The following is a 14,973-nucleotide window of genomic DNA, read 5'->3' on the forward strand; positions in this document are numbered from 1 at the left end:
AACAAGAAATAATTAGTGATAGGTGGCAGACACAGGTATGTAGTTTATGATAAAAATTACAGCCGCAGACGCCTGACATTCTTTCTATCTTTTCTCCGAGTAACCATGTGAGCTTTCTGCATCTACTTTTAAATTTCCTATCTTCTTTTTTGTCTAGAGCTGAAGCGAAACATTAATTCCACGCAAGAGCTTACATCGAGGTAATGATGGTGGTAGTATTACGGCGATAACGTATTTGCATTCAACGCGGCGACCACTTGACAGGCAGGTCCTCTAAAAGCAGATGGAATACTGAGGCTGAATTCTTCCAGTCCACTTCCACTGCAAGGCACTGACTACGAGAGGCTCACCTCGTCTAGGACGGCGTCCTGCAAGTCGTAGTAGTTGAGGCGGGGCTCCGCAGTTAACTTGAGTCCCGCCTGGTGGCAGAGCTCCTGCTGCAGTATCTGGCAGCCCGCCTTGCCGTAGTTGAAGGCGCGGCACGTGGGCACCTTTAGGCAGGCGGCGAAGCACCACGTGACGCTCCCTATGCCCTCCACGGTGTCGGCTCCCTGGAGCAGGGCGCGGCCTCGTCGGTACTCGGACACCGCCCAACGCGCAGTCGGCACCACGGTGGGCTCCTTGGCCTGGGAGGAGGACGCCTGTTCAAGATGTGCGCCGTCTTACGGTGCTTAAGTAAATGATTATAGATAAAGTCCCCGTAGAAAGAACGGCGCAAAAAGAAAAGGAAAAGAAAACCACGTGAGTGACGTGTTATGATTTGCAGGCAATCGTTTCTGTCTTTTCGCGCGACAATTACACTGCGCTGTAGAATCTTAGCTGTTAGCCTGTCTGACGCATAATCTAAGTCAAGAAAGAGAAAAAAAGCAAAGCCGACATCCGATCCTCGTATGATACAGAGGCACTACTGTTGAGGACGAGTAAGAAGAAATTTGCATGTTTAACACTTTTTGCCTGAATCGCGATATTCAGTGAGGGCTAACGTAAACGTTGCATTTTTTTTCCTTCTGTTACCCTTTCACCATTTCCTTATACAGGGTGTTTCCCCTAAGACTTTACACAATTTTTAAAAATATTCTTTTCGAGTTAGAAGAGCGCTTTTATCGGCCTAGCATTGCCAGCGGTGCAATACATCAATATACGGCTAAGACGTGCTAACTAGAAGACTGGTGAACTAATATCGAATAGTTAACTTTTGAACTATTACTGTTAGGCTTCTTAATTATTAAGATTCGTGTAGCACACCGTAAGTAATATCCATATCAGTTTTTAGAGTTTCGAAAACGTGGTTACCCTCGGCGCTGCGGCCCAAAAGATATTGGCTATTTCGGCAAGTTACGTGCACTGGAGAGGTTGCTTTGCCTACAAGCTTCTCGAAAGCGCATGTATTTTGGCGCGATGTAGCCAAAATTTGTTCGGCTACAGCGTCTTGGTACGGGCACAGAACTCAACACCACAGCGTCATGAATTAGAGAAAAGCTAGCGCCAAACCATGCACACCACAAGAGAAGAACGAGGACGAGACACAAGCGCTAACTCATAACTGAAATTTTATTGAAGCCAGGAAGCTCCTTATATAAGGTGAAGTTTCAAGGGGAAAGAAGGGTGACATGGAGGAGAAGGTGAACAAAGGCAACCATCTCTGACCGCAGTAACAGGCAGGCAGCCAAAAAAACAACATAAAAGAAAAAGAACAGTTACTTGATAGCTGAATCTAATAATCTGAACTCGGAGGTAAAAAGAGATAAAGATGGAGTGCTGACACACCTGCAGCCAAATTTTTTTTATGTATAAAGCCTCCAGACTAACACGTGCAGTTTTATCTGTGCTCCTGCCAAGAATCTTCGTCTCATTTAACCGCGCCTCGTAACCGTCGCAGCCCATTACGTGCGCAACCAAATGTGCGTTCTTATCTTCCAAATCTGATAAATTTCGGACATGGTCCTCCAAACGGTCGTTGATGCAGCGGCCAGTCTGGCCGACATAAAACTTCCCCCCCATCAAGGGGACAGCGTAGACCACTCCTACGGAAAAATTGGTAAACGGAGTATCGTGCTTCATCTGGCAACCCCGCTTTCTTGAGTTCGGGGGCACAACTTTTCCAGCTTGTTAGAAGCCGAAAAGACGACGCTCACGCCATACCTGTTGGCCACTCTTCTCAAGTTGTGTGAGGCTTTGTGTGCGTAGGGTACAACTAGCGGCTCCTGTGTCCTGCAACGGTCCTCTCCGGTATTTCTTCGCGTTCTGTGCTGATGTTTTTGAAGGAGGGCCTCGCAAACAGCAACCAACACAGAACAGGGGAACCGAGCCGCCGAAAGTCAGCCCATATGATATCACTGTGTGCGCGAGATTGCAGCCAGCGCTGAGAATTCGTAATAAGGGGCCCATGCACATTAGCGAAAATTCTTTTTTCTTTTTTTTTTCATTTTCATAACGTTTCCTCTCTCTCTTTTTCTCTCAGACATTGCTTAAATATTACTGCAATGAAAGAGAAGCCACGCCATGCACCGTTGAAAAGCAGAAGTGAGCTACCTCTCCTTTCTTTCATTAACTATAATAATATAATCCAACTTCCTAATCTGCATTAATAATCAGGTCTGCGAAAGATACATTCCCCGCCCTCACCACACAAAAAGTTTAGCCCCATCTGTCATAGGTACGCGTTTTCAACAAGCTACAGGGGAGTGGAAAGCTCTTCCCTGCTCTGCACCTAATTTCATTTTTTCTAACAAAGTTGCGTAAGCACTCCATCGTATAGTCTACGAGAGTAACAGTTAAAGATTTGGTTTTGTTCTGTTTTATATTGTTTTGCTTTTTGAAGTTTGGTTTGCTTGCTTTTAGCCCGCATGCAGAGCCATATATTATACGAGGTGCGAAAAATAAGTAAGCGAAACATGTTTCACATGCTGTGGTAAGAAAGGCGGAAAAAAAATTCTATTCCTTGACTTCACAAGGACCACCTTCTATAAAGAAAGCAAGGAGCAGAAATATCAGCCACAGAGTGCAATGCAGTGGCAAAAATTAAAAAGAAACTTCTAATGTGGTTTCGATAAATCACACACAAGAAAACATCAATCGCTGTCGCACACACTATCCAAATGTTTTCTTTGTAACACACGTAAACCTTACACAGTAAGCCGTAATTTATTTACTGTTTGTGAGAGGCTGAAATGAATCATTTGCATCCACTGATTTGTGCGAGGTGTAGATGAGAACCGAATTTCTGGATGCCGAGTGGGGTGAGACGAGCTGTTTTGTGTTAAGCTTGGTGTTTACATAGTTGTGCGGATTTTGGGTATTTCCGACTTGAGGGTTGAGAGAATCTTGTACACATAAAACATATTAACTTTCATTGCTTGATGTTTTGGGAAAACTGGCAGAGCATGGCCTTAATTAGGCTGGTTAGTAACTGCACATAGCGCATTTTTTTCTCGTATAACGACCAACTTTTGACGAGCTCTTTCTGTGCTATTCCTCCAGACTGAATGGCAATAACGCAATTGAGACTCGAAAAATGCGTTATAGAGCAAGCGCTTTAGATGTGTTGGTAGGAGATATCGACATCTTCTCAGCACACATATAACCTGAGAAAGTTCAGTGCGAAACTATTCAGCATGGTGGTCCAATATCATCACTTGGAATAAAATCCCAAGTGATTTAAGAGCAGAAGAAAATTTAATTACGGAATTATTTATACTTAAGGCAGTGAAGATATTCCATATATGATGCTAATTTCGGAAGGAATTGGATAGATTTGATTTTTTTACAACTGATGAGTAATGAAATTTCAAGTGACCATGAATATAATTTACTGAGTATTTGGTTTGCTACTCTTACTAGGTTTTACACCTGTTTAAGTTACAGTAGAAAAGAGGCTTGTTTCTCCGATGTAAATTCCGTAATTGGCTGAAGAATCAATGTTTACGATGTCATTAATGAATACATTGAATAACAGAAGCCCTAAAATGCTATTTACGTTTTCTAAGTGTCTCCTGATTCTTGGCTTTAACCTTCGCTTATGATGCACTTCTGCCACGTTTGTTTCAGTGCCAATGTATTATTATGGAATTGTGTTCTACTCTGCTAACATGCACCCCCCCCCCCCCCCCCCTTCCACGAAATTTCAACATGAACCATTAGGACAAATAAAATAACAAAAATTGCTTGGGACACTTAAACTCCGACTTAAGGGTATGACACGATAGCTAATGGGTTACTGCCCATATATGCAGAATTTTTCATTCTTTACTCAACATTCATAGTTCCGTGGGAATCCTCATAGCATTCCTAGCGTGGTCGTGCAGCGGTTAAGCGCTGCCCTGCGATGGCAGGTGCTGCGATTGGTTGGACTTGTGAGACCCAGGCTGCTCTTCACGAATAACTTCGTGCGACCAATCACTAATTTAACTCCCACTTGGCACGGTGCGCAGTTCGCTGACAATCCGATGGGCAGGTTGTAATGACGTCACAAAATCACGCGACCTAGGTAGCCCACCTGCCTCATAAGTTGCTTTTCTAGGGATTTTTCGTGGATTTTTCGCTCCCGGTCAATGACGCCGACCACAACGCCTGATTTTCTGCGACACGAGTTCCTTAATGTTATCGGGTTAAAAAAACCATCATACCATAGCATTTATTAAAAAACATACTTCGAAAAAATGGCCTTCATTCAATTACCTGAATGCACTGAAAGATTTTAACGTTTCTATTAGTGCAGGGATGCATTAGGTGGCCAGGAAGATTTTCGCACGCATGCTAATGCCACCTGGAAGTCAAAAGGTGGTTCTTACCTAAAAGACGAAATCAGTCCGCGTCAGTGCTTTCAACTGACAAAGTTGCGAATATGCCTGCATTGTATGGGACCCCTACACGATAGATGACATCCAAAAACTAGAAAGAATGCAACGTCTTGCGGCACGATTCATTTACAACCGTTACATGCGCCTAGACTCTCCTTCCGCCATGTTGAAACTCGCAGACTTAGAACCACTGGCAGATAGAAGGAAGAAAGCCCGTCTCAACTTCCTTCATTCATTATACTTTTCTCGACTTGGTATCCGACCTGAAAATTACATCGTTAATGATTCCACACGAGCCTCGCGCCATAAGCATGCCCTTAGCCTGAAACCTATTTTTGCACGCACAGATGCCTACAAGTTTTCTTTTTTTCCGAGAACAGTTTCTCAATGGAATGCTCTACCGGAGAACTCTCCGTTGTTTTGTAATCATTCTTGATTTTCACTGCTGGTTTAGTAGCTGTGCTGTAACCGCGTTCTCAATTGTACTTTTGCGTTGCTTGTTTTGTTGTATTTATATCGTTCGTTACTATCGCACCTGTTTTGCTTTTCCCTCCTGTATGTATTTCCCTCTCCTGCTTGGACATACAGCATGTCCGCAGTATTCAATAAATAAATAAATAAATAAATAAATAAATAAATAAATAAATAAATAAATAAATAAATAAATAAATAAATAAATAAAGAGTTAGCTAATCTCATTGCCACGCACTGACCATACCTCTGGTTACTAACGAGATCATAACAAGTATGAAAGAGTTAGTTCCTGCTTCTTTCTTTAGTTATTATAGTTACCTTTTTTGGTGAAGCATGCTGAAATATCTATAGGTATGAGCCACGCATGAAGGATTATCGGAATACTGATTCTCTATGACCAAAAAAATATGCCGAAATGCACAAGTTTTTCGTATGATTTTCACCTGCTATCAGTATGGGGTCCGCATGATGTGTAGGTAGTCATAAGGTAGCCCTATGCATTCAAGCTTTTCCGTAGCTGCTGTCTCTATTGTTCGCATAGATAACATGTGCTCAAAATAATTTCTGCATAATTCACAAAAAAAAACTCCGTAATTTTTAGAATCGTCATGAGAGACGTTTCACTCGGCACGCTTGCATTTATTATAAATTGAATGTCATTGTACCAGCATAATTATGACTATATTTATTTAATAAACTTTTCAGCTGCTCAAGTTTTCTAAAATGCTTAGTAAAAACAATTTAAACTGCAAAGGTCACCCCACCTGCGGGGTTGTTTGTTTGAAATGCCACCTTCATGAACGCAGTGTGTTTCTGCCGCCTTGTGCTGAAAGCGCGCAAAACCAGAAATGAGCGCAGCACAGAACGCGTTAAATGCATGCCGCACCTGGTGGCGTGAAACTTGTTCAAGACGCTTCATTAGCTTAAAATCTCCCCATAAGAGGCGATTACGTAAATGGTAATGGCCTCATTGAGTCTGCTCTAGCGGGCTTAAGTGCGCGCAATATTAATCGGATCAGTGCGCCCGGGTGCCGGATAAGTTGCACACAACCGGTGTTTCGTGCGCTTTGTTCAGAGTCGAAGAGGTTTCGGATTATGGCGACTGTTTTTTAAGGCGAAAGCCTTTAATGCCTCATACTGTCGTTAGCAGACGCGTCGGCAGGAGTGTCGACAGACGCGTCGGCAGAAGTGTCGACAGACGCGTCGGCAGCCGTGTCGACAGACGCGTCGGCAGATTCGTCCGCCTTTCGGCGTCACTGCTTAAAAGGCTCAAGGTTCCAGCATGAATAAAGGCGCATCTAGTGAATGAATGGGCGTCATAAATAAAATAAAAGGAGTAAAGTCAAGAAAAGAAAAAAAAGAAATAAAAAATAAGAAAATAAACAAAAATAAAAACAAAATAAAAATAAGATGTGAAAATAAAAATAAGAAACAATAAAATTAAGAAAAGGAGCAAAAATAAATAAAAAAAACAAAATATGAAAAATAAAAAGTAAATAAAAACAAACAGTGGGCCAGGAAACGCTTTCGCCTTGCAGCACTTTAGAGAGCCAAAATGCCCCCTGAATTATTTAGAAACTGTGCTATATGTGCTTTCCTGGAACGCTCTTTTCCTTGACTGAAATGTCGCGCGTATATGAAGGGTTGACAGTAGCAGTGGCCTAGAGGATTGAAAATCGACCTCATATGACGGAGGTTCGAGGTTCGAACCCCTACTACCGCGGGCATTGCAGTGGGTAAAAGGCCCCATCTGGACAAGTTCACGGCTTTCTTTTGGGGCAAAGTATTAAGAAACCAAGAAGTATTCTCGCTCAGTCTCGTCAAAAATAAAATCCATAACGGTCTTTGGTTAAGCTGCCCTTCCACCATTAAAAATTCAGTTATATGACGGCCGCAGTACATTAGGTAATTATGCGATGAGAGAAACACGAAGTAAAAGAAAGAAATTTTGCGTGCTGTGCTCGATCATCAACAAAGATTTCAGTTGCTTTTTGATAAACCTGCGCTAATATTACCGGAGGTTTCCTGCATTTTTTGGGAGGCCCGGAGTTTCGGCAAATTATGTCATTATCAATAACCGCGATATTTTAATAATAAAAATTATGGCTAATAGGATTCGCATGTAAGGGCAACGTTAAAAATATTTTCAAATATTTATTTCTCGAATAAATACTCGAATGCAGTCTATTAGTTTTTTTGTCACGGCCCTCACTATAATGAGCCAGTTTCATGCCTAAATGACACACGTCTGTTTGCTTCAAAGCCATGCTTACCTCTCAACAACAAGATGAAGCCGCCGTGTTCGGCTGCTGACTTGCCACAGGTGGGTTCGATTTTGGCCGCGGCGCTCTCATTTCGATGGAGGCGAAATTCTAGAGGCTCGTGTACTGTGCGATGTCCGCGCATGTTTAAGAACCCCAGGTGGTCGAAATTAGCAGCAGCCTTCCACTACGGCCTCCCTCATAGGCTTAGCCGCTTTGAGACACTAAACATGAAAATCAAATCAAGTAAACGGAATAGCAAACAGTGCAATTAAAGGTTAAACGCCACCGCTGGTTGTTGGAAACCAATAACGGCAAACCAGTCAACGGTCACAAATTCTTGTCGTATTAAATGAACATTCGCTTTCGCAGAAACCGTCATGCTCGGCGCGATGGGGTCAGTAAGCTGCTCCTATTAGAAGGTAAGGACGAAGTTACGCTGGGGCAGCGAATAATAAGCGATGGTGAGGCATTTATACACCATGGGCGGTGTTGGGGGCGGGTGACTAAAGAACAAGACTGAATGTAGCGAGCGAGGGATGCTTGCGTTATGCTAAGGAATGATATCACATCCTTTGTTCTGCAGAAGAAAAGAATAAAACCGTATTTTTTTTATTGCGGTAAAATTCTATATTCTCCCTTTTCATTCTTGCTTGCCTCCGCACCCGCTCACCAATGTTGAAGTTCGTGGCCAGCCTTGCGCTAAGCTACACCGCGTCATTCTGATATGCTGTTCTTTAACAATGGGAATTTTTCTCTGATAGTCATTCTGAAAACAACAGCTTCATCAATTCGTGCTCCGAAGGACGTAACGATTCGATGTTCTGCAGATCATTCGCGGCTCTTTGTAGTGCGAAATTATCAGATATTTAGCGCAACCCTTCCTCCTTTGGCGCAATCCTTGCGAACGCAATATTATTAAGTAAGAAATCGCTGAACACGTGTACTAGCGCAGCACTGGTTTCTGGTTAGTGCTAGCTTCTAGACCTTCCACTTGATCTTCAAGCCTTCACCGCAGCTCCGTAGTCATTAGACTGCAATTTATGCGAGCCAAAGGATAAACTGATTCGCCGAAGCAAGCATCACTTGATTCATTGTTTTTGCGTGTCACCTTGCAATGCGTGTCATTATACACCTTTAGTAGAAAGATGAAAAGAAAAACAATTAAAACGAAATGATCTGTATTACCCTGAAAAGCGTAATGACAGAAGAAAGCATACAAACCCAAGGCCAGAAAAATGAACCCAAGCGTTGCTGACTATCATACACGAAACCAACCCTAGCTTTGAAGCAAGAACTGCGTGCACCAATGCTTTGCCCAGACGAAGACAATGTCCTCTTGTTAAAACGTTTGCAGACTCTCTGAGGCTTCCCCATCTCTTGTTCACTTTGTTTCCGCACCACGGAGATATACGAAGATCCCAGATGCGATTTCTTCTGGGATCGTGGTAATGGCTGGTTCCATAACACCACCCGAATAACCTACAGCACATCATTACTGCATGGACGCCGAAGAAGGCAGTACAGATTTACAGAAAACTGCATGTACGCATATATTTCAAAAGAACTGTAAGAGCACTTAAACGATAATCCGCAGTTTCATGAAGAGGTCGAGTAGGTTCCCCCGACCAACAATGTCTAAACAGGAATGAGAGAGAATGGAATTCTAATGAGAGTAAATGAGGAGAGGCCGGCTGGTGGTAACATGGCTCTGGCCTGCTACTCCACGCTGGGGAAAGAGAAGGGGAGGAGCGCAAGGACTCATAAAGATTGCTGGGTGTATGACAATCTGGGATTGCTATCTTTTAGCCAGAGGATTCCATCCCCATCATCCCCATCTTTCTTCTGAAAAAAAAAACACACAGGCAAAGACAGAAAAAGCTCTTAAATACCAAAAAAAAAAGATGCAAGCGCAATCATAGCGCGTCCACTTTTATTCTACGGGCACTAACAAATAACCCCTATTTTGCATCCCCTACGGTATGTACTATGTAGGTCAGATGTACCAAACTGTCCCCGTCGCCATCGTTGCCTCAATGATTTAAACCTATGAAAAATCAGTTTGTGTGCCGACAGATTGGGCGATCAATAATTTTCATGCCATCGAACTGCTGTCGTTGTAGCTGGAACTAGTACACACAGAGTCCCCTCGGCTTTGCTAACCGCACTGCACAACCATCCGTGCATACATAAGGAACTTGTCGAGGATGGGGCTACGCATGTTTTCTAACTAGTGCCTATATGATGACAGCAGTCACCGTAACCAAGGTTAGGTTGCACGAAACATAATTGCCTCCGAATGTAGAAGACAGGATAGCCGCCATCATAGCTCAGATGTTAGAGTACCGTACGTGACATACGGAGGCCATGGGTTCAGATCCCCCTCTCGGCATGTGATTGTTTATTATGCTGTCTGATGAACTATATATTGGCTTCCTCTAAACGTAACCCATAACGATCCCCTCATTACTCTTGTGTTGACAATAGTGCTGAAATGAGCTATTTGTTCGTTTTGTTTCTTAATCAATGAGCCTGTCAGCTTGGAAAATTTGTTTACTACGCAATGTTTACACGGGAAATTGAAATGGTGATCCTTGCTTGAAGGTGACGCCGTAGCTACCATTCAAGATTTCCAGGAAATGACCAAAATAATTTTCCCTGGAAAACTCCAAAGACTGAGAACCATCTTTAAAATCGGTTGCAAATTGACGCACAGAGAAAAAAAATTAACAACAAGCGAAAAGCGTGCTACAGGACACTTAAAGAACACCTTGGGCATTGTGGTCTCCATCACAAGCCGATTTAAGCCCACCGCTAAATAGATAGCTTTCAAGCCATTCAAAGTTATCGTTGTTCTTCAACAACTACGGATGCCCTATTCCAGCGATGTGCTATAACCTCACCTCAACACCTGATTCTCCGTCGTCCTTGAATCGCTAACCACTCGGCTACTCTAATAGACCGTCTATTTGCTGCAGCGCGCATTATCGAAAACTTATTTTCAAAGCCCACCATGATATACGCTCACTCATATTACGACCAAAGCAAACTCCAACGAATACCATGAAGCGGGTTCAAACAAGTCTGCTTACCAGGGCGGCGTGGACTTCCAGGAGCGCGCACAGGGCGGCCGTCCAAAGAAGAGCCATGTTGAAACTGGTTGGCCCACCCCGTGCAAAAGATGATGCGCTTGTTGTCCGTCGGCCGTCTCATTAACCCAGACACACAAGCAACTGGCGGTGTTGCGTTGCGCGCCGTGCTCTGAATAGCCGATCCCTGATTAGTCTGCATCGCGGTGCGCACACTGAGCCTGGGGCCATACGGGCTCCCATTCACGTGCTTGTCTCTTGCGGTAGCGGGGTAAACTGCTCAGGCTTAAGTGAATTAGCCGGCGGGCAGACAGCGGAAACCATGACCAGCTGTCGGTGGTGATTAATATTTTGCTCCTGCTTTTATTTCGCTCACCGCTGACGATCCGACCTTGGACGGGGGCGTTCGAACCAAGGACAGGGTTCGGAAGAATTAATTTGCCGCCTGACGTGGCCCACGACGCTAGGTAGCCTTTGTGAGTGCGCAGTTTTTCGATGGACTACCTAGGGCAAGGGTAAGGGTAGCAGAATGGGGAGAAAAAGAAGTTGACAGAAGTGGAACAACGGAGGCACAAATGCAAGTACTAATGATAAAGTACTTCTACATGGGTTAGGCTAGGTGGCCTCAGCTACGTGCCAATGGTTCCGCTCGTATAGTCGGAAGCGCACCAAAATAGCCCCCACGCAAAATACAGTAGAAAACAGTTCCATTGTACTGCTTCCCATTTTGGTTTTCTCAGTGGGCGTACTGATTTATATAACCACAGAGCCTAACGCGCTACTTAACAATCAACGTGCAGTGAATGAATAGGTAGGCCGAACTATTCGGAAAACACTAATCTACTAATGGTATAGTCTAGGTGCGTTATGCTTGCCTAGAGGAATGCCATCGGGGCATTAGGTACCAAGGCACGGCGCACTGCCATAGGCTGTGTTAGAAAAGAAGTTAGTAACCCGCTTCAGGCATGCATAGTAATAGTAAGGAGGAGGACTGTCGAGTACTTCCATTATTGACGATGCTGTGTAGGGTAAGTGCTGTGCAAAAACATAGAGAAGTCCACGTTTAGACTGCTTTGTAAAATTTAAGTTGCACCGCAGGAGATTGCAAGGAAGTAAAAAATTGCGTTAGGCGACCCGACGTTTTTATCATCACCACAGTTTCTATTTCGTTGTGGGCCTTGAGAGGCGCTGGTGTTTTCCGCAACGCACGTTTTGCTTTTGATCAGGTACCCTGCGTTGGCTTCTCATTATGATTTTTATTCACATTATTTTACACCTTTCACAATCTCAGTTGCCTCCCTCGCTGAAATTGGGGCGTCGACCGATAAAAAATATAGCCATGGAATGACCGACTGCTATATATTCTCTCTCCTTTTTTTTGTATTGACAGCGAATGGTCACAGTATTATCCCTAAGGGTTCAGCTTGAGCCAAGTTGACGAAACAAGCAGGTTGCTGGAATTGTACACGGGGCTAATTTTGCGCCAGACATCATTCAGTTTTCTTATTGCCGGGCATGCACCTTGAATTTTGCCTTACTACATTAACTGACGCCACCTTTGCGGACATCAGGAAGGAGCTTCCTCAGTCGGTTATCCTTGTGACAATGCAGATTAACGTTTGTTTGTAAGAGTGGATATAAGTACGCCCGTTTTTTCGAGCAACCTGCCGGTTCTTAAACAAGCATTCCAAACATGAACAAAACAGTCAACAACAATCGAGAAAGCACCACTCCGACCACGAACTGCGCATAACTACTCACAGAACCGCAGCAATGGACAGCAGTTTGATTGCAAAGGGATGACAAGCTTGTGATAAAACAATAGGAGCGAGCCCAAAGGCCTGTTGGTTCTAGTGCCTATCACAGAAACGTTCAAATGACAAAGCGCGAGCATACCTGTTCTGAGACTTATACAAGAGCAACATTTTTTCTCGGTTTTCTTTGGTCTACATCGCACAAAAGGAAAGTGCTGCTTAAAAAGCAGATCATACCATGTCGCGGTATTGATAATGTAGACCATCAGCGAAATGCAACATTTGTGCATAACTAAGCATTGAAAACACAGGCTGACTTCTGTTCTGAGATCTCGTTGGTGGCTCAAATTACGCATTCTGTTTGAAAGAACAACTTTGTTTCAGTAGACAAATTCTCTCTTTTTAGCTTTGAAGGCCCCGCTCCAAAATGACATGTCAGAAAAACTATCCAGCCATCGTAAATTATTGCTCAGCTATCAGGAGTTGGTGATGTCGCAGCTGTGACTGTCTTGAACGTAATACGCGAATTGTATTGAAATGCTGCTCAATGGATATCAGTTTTTTGTTGCGGTAAATATTTAAAAAAAAATTCTGGCTGACAATGACTGCAGTGACAGTAAGACTAGAAAAACGTAAACCATAGGGGCCAGAAAACAAAGTGTGTGGTATGATAATCGATTCGGTGACGTGAAAACAATCTTACATTAGGCCTGCTTCTTGAGACGACGTTAGACGTTTAAATCGACGTTGCTTTAAGTAGACGTGAACACGTTTGTGCGCTGCTGAATGCAGCTCAATTAGCTGCACTATCATACGCTGATAATTAACTTACACACTCTGCTGAATTCCCATCTGTAAGTGAGCAATGAAGTAGTAGGTGCGACATCACTTATTTTGTGCGTCAGCTGGGAGCACAAGCCGAGAATGCCTTTCTCACCACCAATGCGAAACATATTCGGGCAGTCAAGCTTTGCACAACGAAAATAAAGCGAATACAGTTCATGCAAGCTAGGACAGCGGAAGTACCAGAGGCCGTACTCACAAAGATTCTGTCACGCGTGAGAGTCAAGTGATCAAATGGCGCGCGAGAGCCGATCAAATATGACATACAATGAAACAATAGCCCCAAACACGATGGGCCTAGAAGAAAGGCACCTGCCAATGAAGACCTGCACTTGCGTCAGAGAAGGTTTGTGATTACGGCTATTAATTTTAAGTTGTCGCATTAAAAGCAAATCCCGAAGAAGGCGGTTGTGTCCTCTGCGGTTTAACTTTGCTTAGACGAACACATCCTTGCATGGCTCTGCGCTCCTCTCCCAAAACCAAGTTTATAACCATCTTCCAGACGACTTTCGTCGGCGGGAACGATATCATATTCTTTGTAGGTACAGTGCATCGAAGAGATGCGTGCGCATTCATCTTGTCCTTTCAAAGTTTTACAGACATACGGTCACTATACACAACCGAAAACACTCAGAAGCACCACATTGTTCCAGGACACGTCCACAAAGCCAAGCCCGCACGTGAGTCGACACAGTGCTTGTACAAGGTGAGCCTTCTTTTTTTTTCGGGACACCGGGAGAGCCCACGGTGTGTGTCTGTGTTCCGGCGCGATGCCTCGCACCCCTGAGTTCATGGCGTCACCGCGCAGCGCCGCCTTGTCTCCGGTGTGTCTTGCGAAAGTTTATCGTGGGCACAGTCTTCTCAAGCGCTGCCACATACACTAAAAACAGCACCACAGTGGTTGAAACACTCCAGCGACGAAATGAGGCTGGAAAGAAAAGAGTGGGAAAATAATTACTGGCACGAACGATACTCAAACTCATCCGACAAAATGTGATAGCGTGAACTTAGTAGCATGAGTGTTCCTTTTTGTGAGATGCAATCCTGCTGCATTGGTTCAAATCTCCCGTCGTTCCGTTCCACTGCATGCGCGTAAGGTGTCGCTTAACTACTCCTTTTTTGCACGATGGGTTTGAAAGCGGATGGAAGTTCAAGAAGACGACCACATCTAAAGCACAGGGCGAGAGAGAGGCAATTTAACGTGCGGGAAGGCAGGCCGCGGTATTTGCATAGTGGTCTAATTCAGCACCCAGCGAAGCTGATTTGTTCGTGCCGCCGCTGGTGCGAATACTGCTCACGGCGAATTCTGTTAATGCGATAGTGTTAAAGAAATCGTTGAGCGGCGTAAGCGGCGTCGGCACCTCGAAAAAGCAGCTGGCGCACCTGACAACTAGGTCACATGACCTTGCAACGTCTCCACAAGCTGCCCACTATAGGAGGTAGAAACCTGTCCGTAGAATTATCAAGAAAGTGCCCACCATGGCAGGTGGCAGTTAATGAATTGGTCGCTATAGATGTTGCTGTTGTTGTTGGTGGGTGGGTTTAAAACAGCCACCTGCCACGGCTTTGGCCCACCGCTTGAATGCTGTACCACGGCGCCACGAGTGGTGTGAAGGCTCCCCGCGATCTATTAATGCCAGATAGATAATGGCTGATTGCACATATATGGCCACGTAGGCAGTACCTAGGCGACAGAGAAGGAGTACTTGCGCGTGAGAGATTTCTAACACTTTCGCATCATACTCTTAAGCGT

General features: G+C 44.2%; 2 protein-coding genes across 3 annotated transcripts in view; both read right to left on the minus strand.

The window, feature by feature from the left end:
* Positions 1–11,744, minus strand: part of LOC149339711 (uncharacterized) — a 30,270-nt gene extending 18,526 nt beyond the window's left edge. The window contains exons 1-2 of the mRNA XM_089548395.1: positions 10,627–11,744; positions 351–626 (exon numbers count right to left, since the gene is read on the minus strand). Coding sequence (XP_089404521.1) covers positions 351–626; positions 10,627–10,683 — 333 coding nt within the window. The 5' untranslated portion in view covers positions 10,684–11,744. The remainder of the gene's footprint in view (positions 1–350; positions 627–10,626) is intronic.
* Positions 11,745–11,859: 115 nt separating this feature from the next.
* The window catches only part of LOC149339713 (nephrin-like), a 166,955-nt gene continuing 163,841 nt past the window's right edge, over positions 11,860–14,973 (minus strand). For both annotated transcript variants that reach the window (XM_089548393.1, XM_089548394.1), the window contains exon 16: positions 11,860–14,148. The gene's annotated coding sequence lies outside the window, so the exon portion shown is untranslated. The remainder of the gene's footprint in view (positions 14,149–14,973) is intronic.

The sequence above is a fragment of the Amblyomma mixtum genome, chromosome 6 (genome assembly GCF_055824585.1).
Source record: "Amblyomma mixtum isolate Tamu chromosome 6, ASM5582458v1, whole genome shotgun sequence".
NCBI lineage: Eukaryota > Metazoa > Arthropoda > Arachnida > Ixodida > Ixodidae > Amblyomma > Amblyomma mixtum.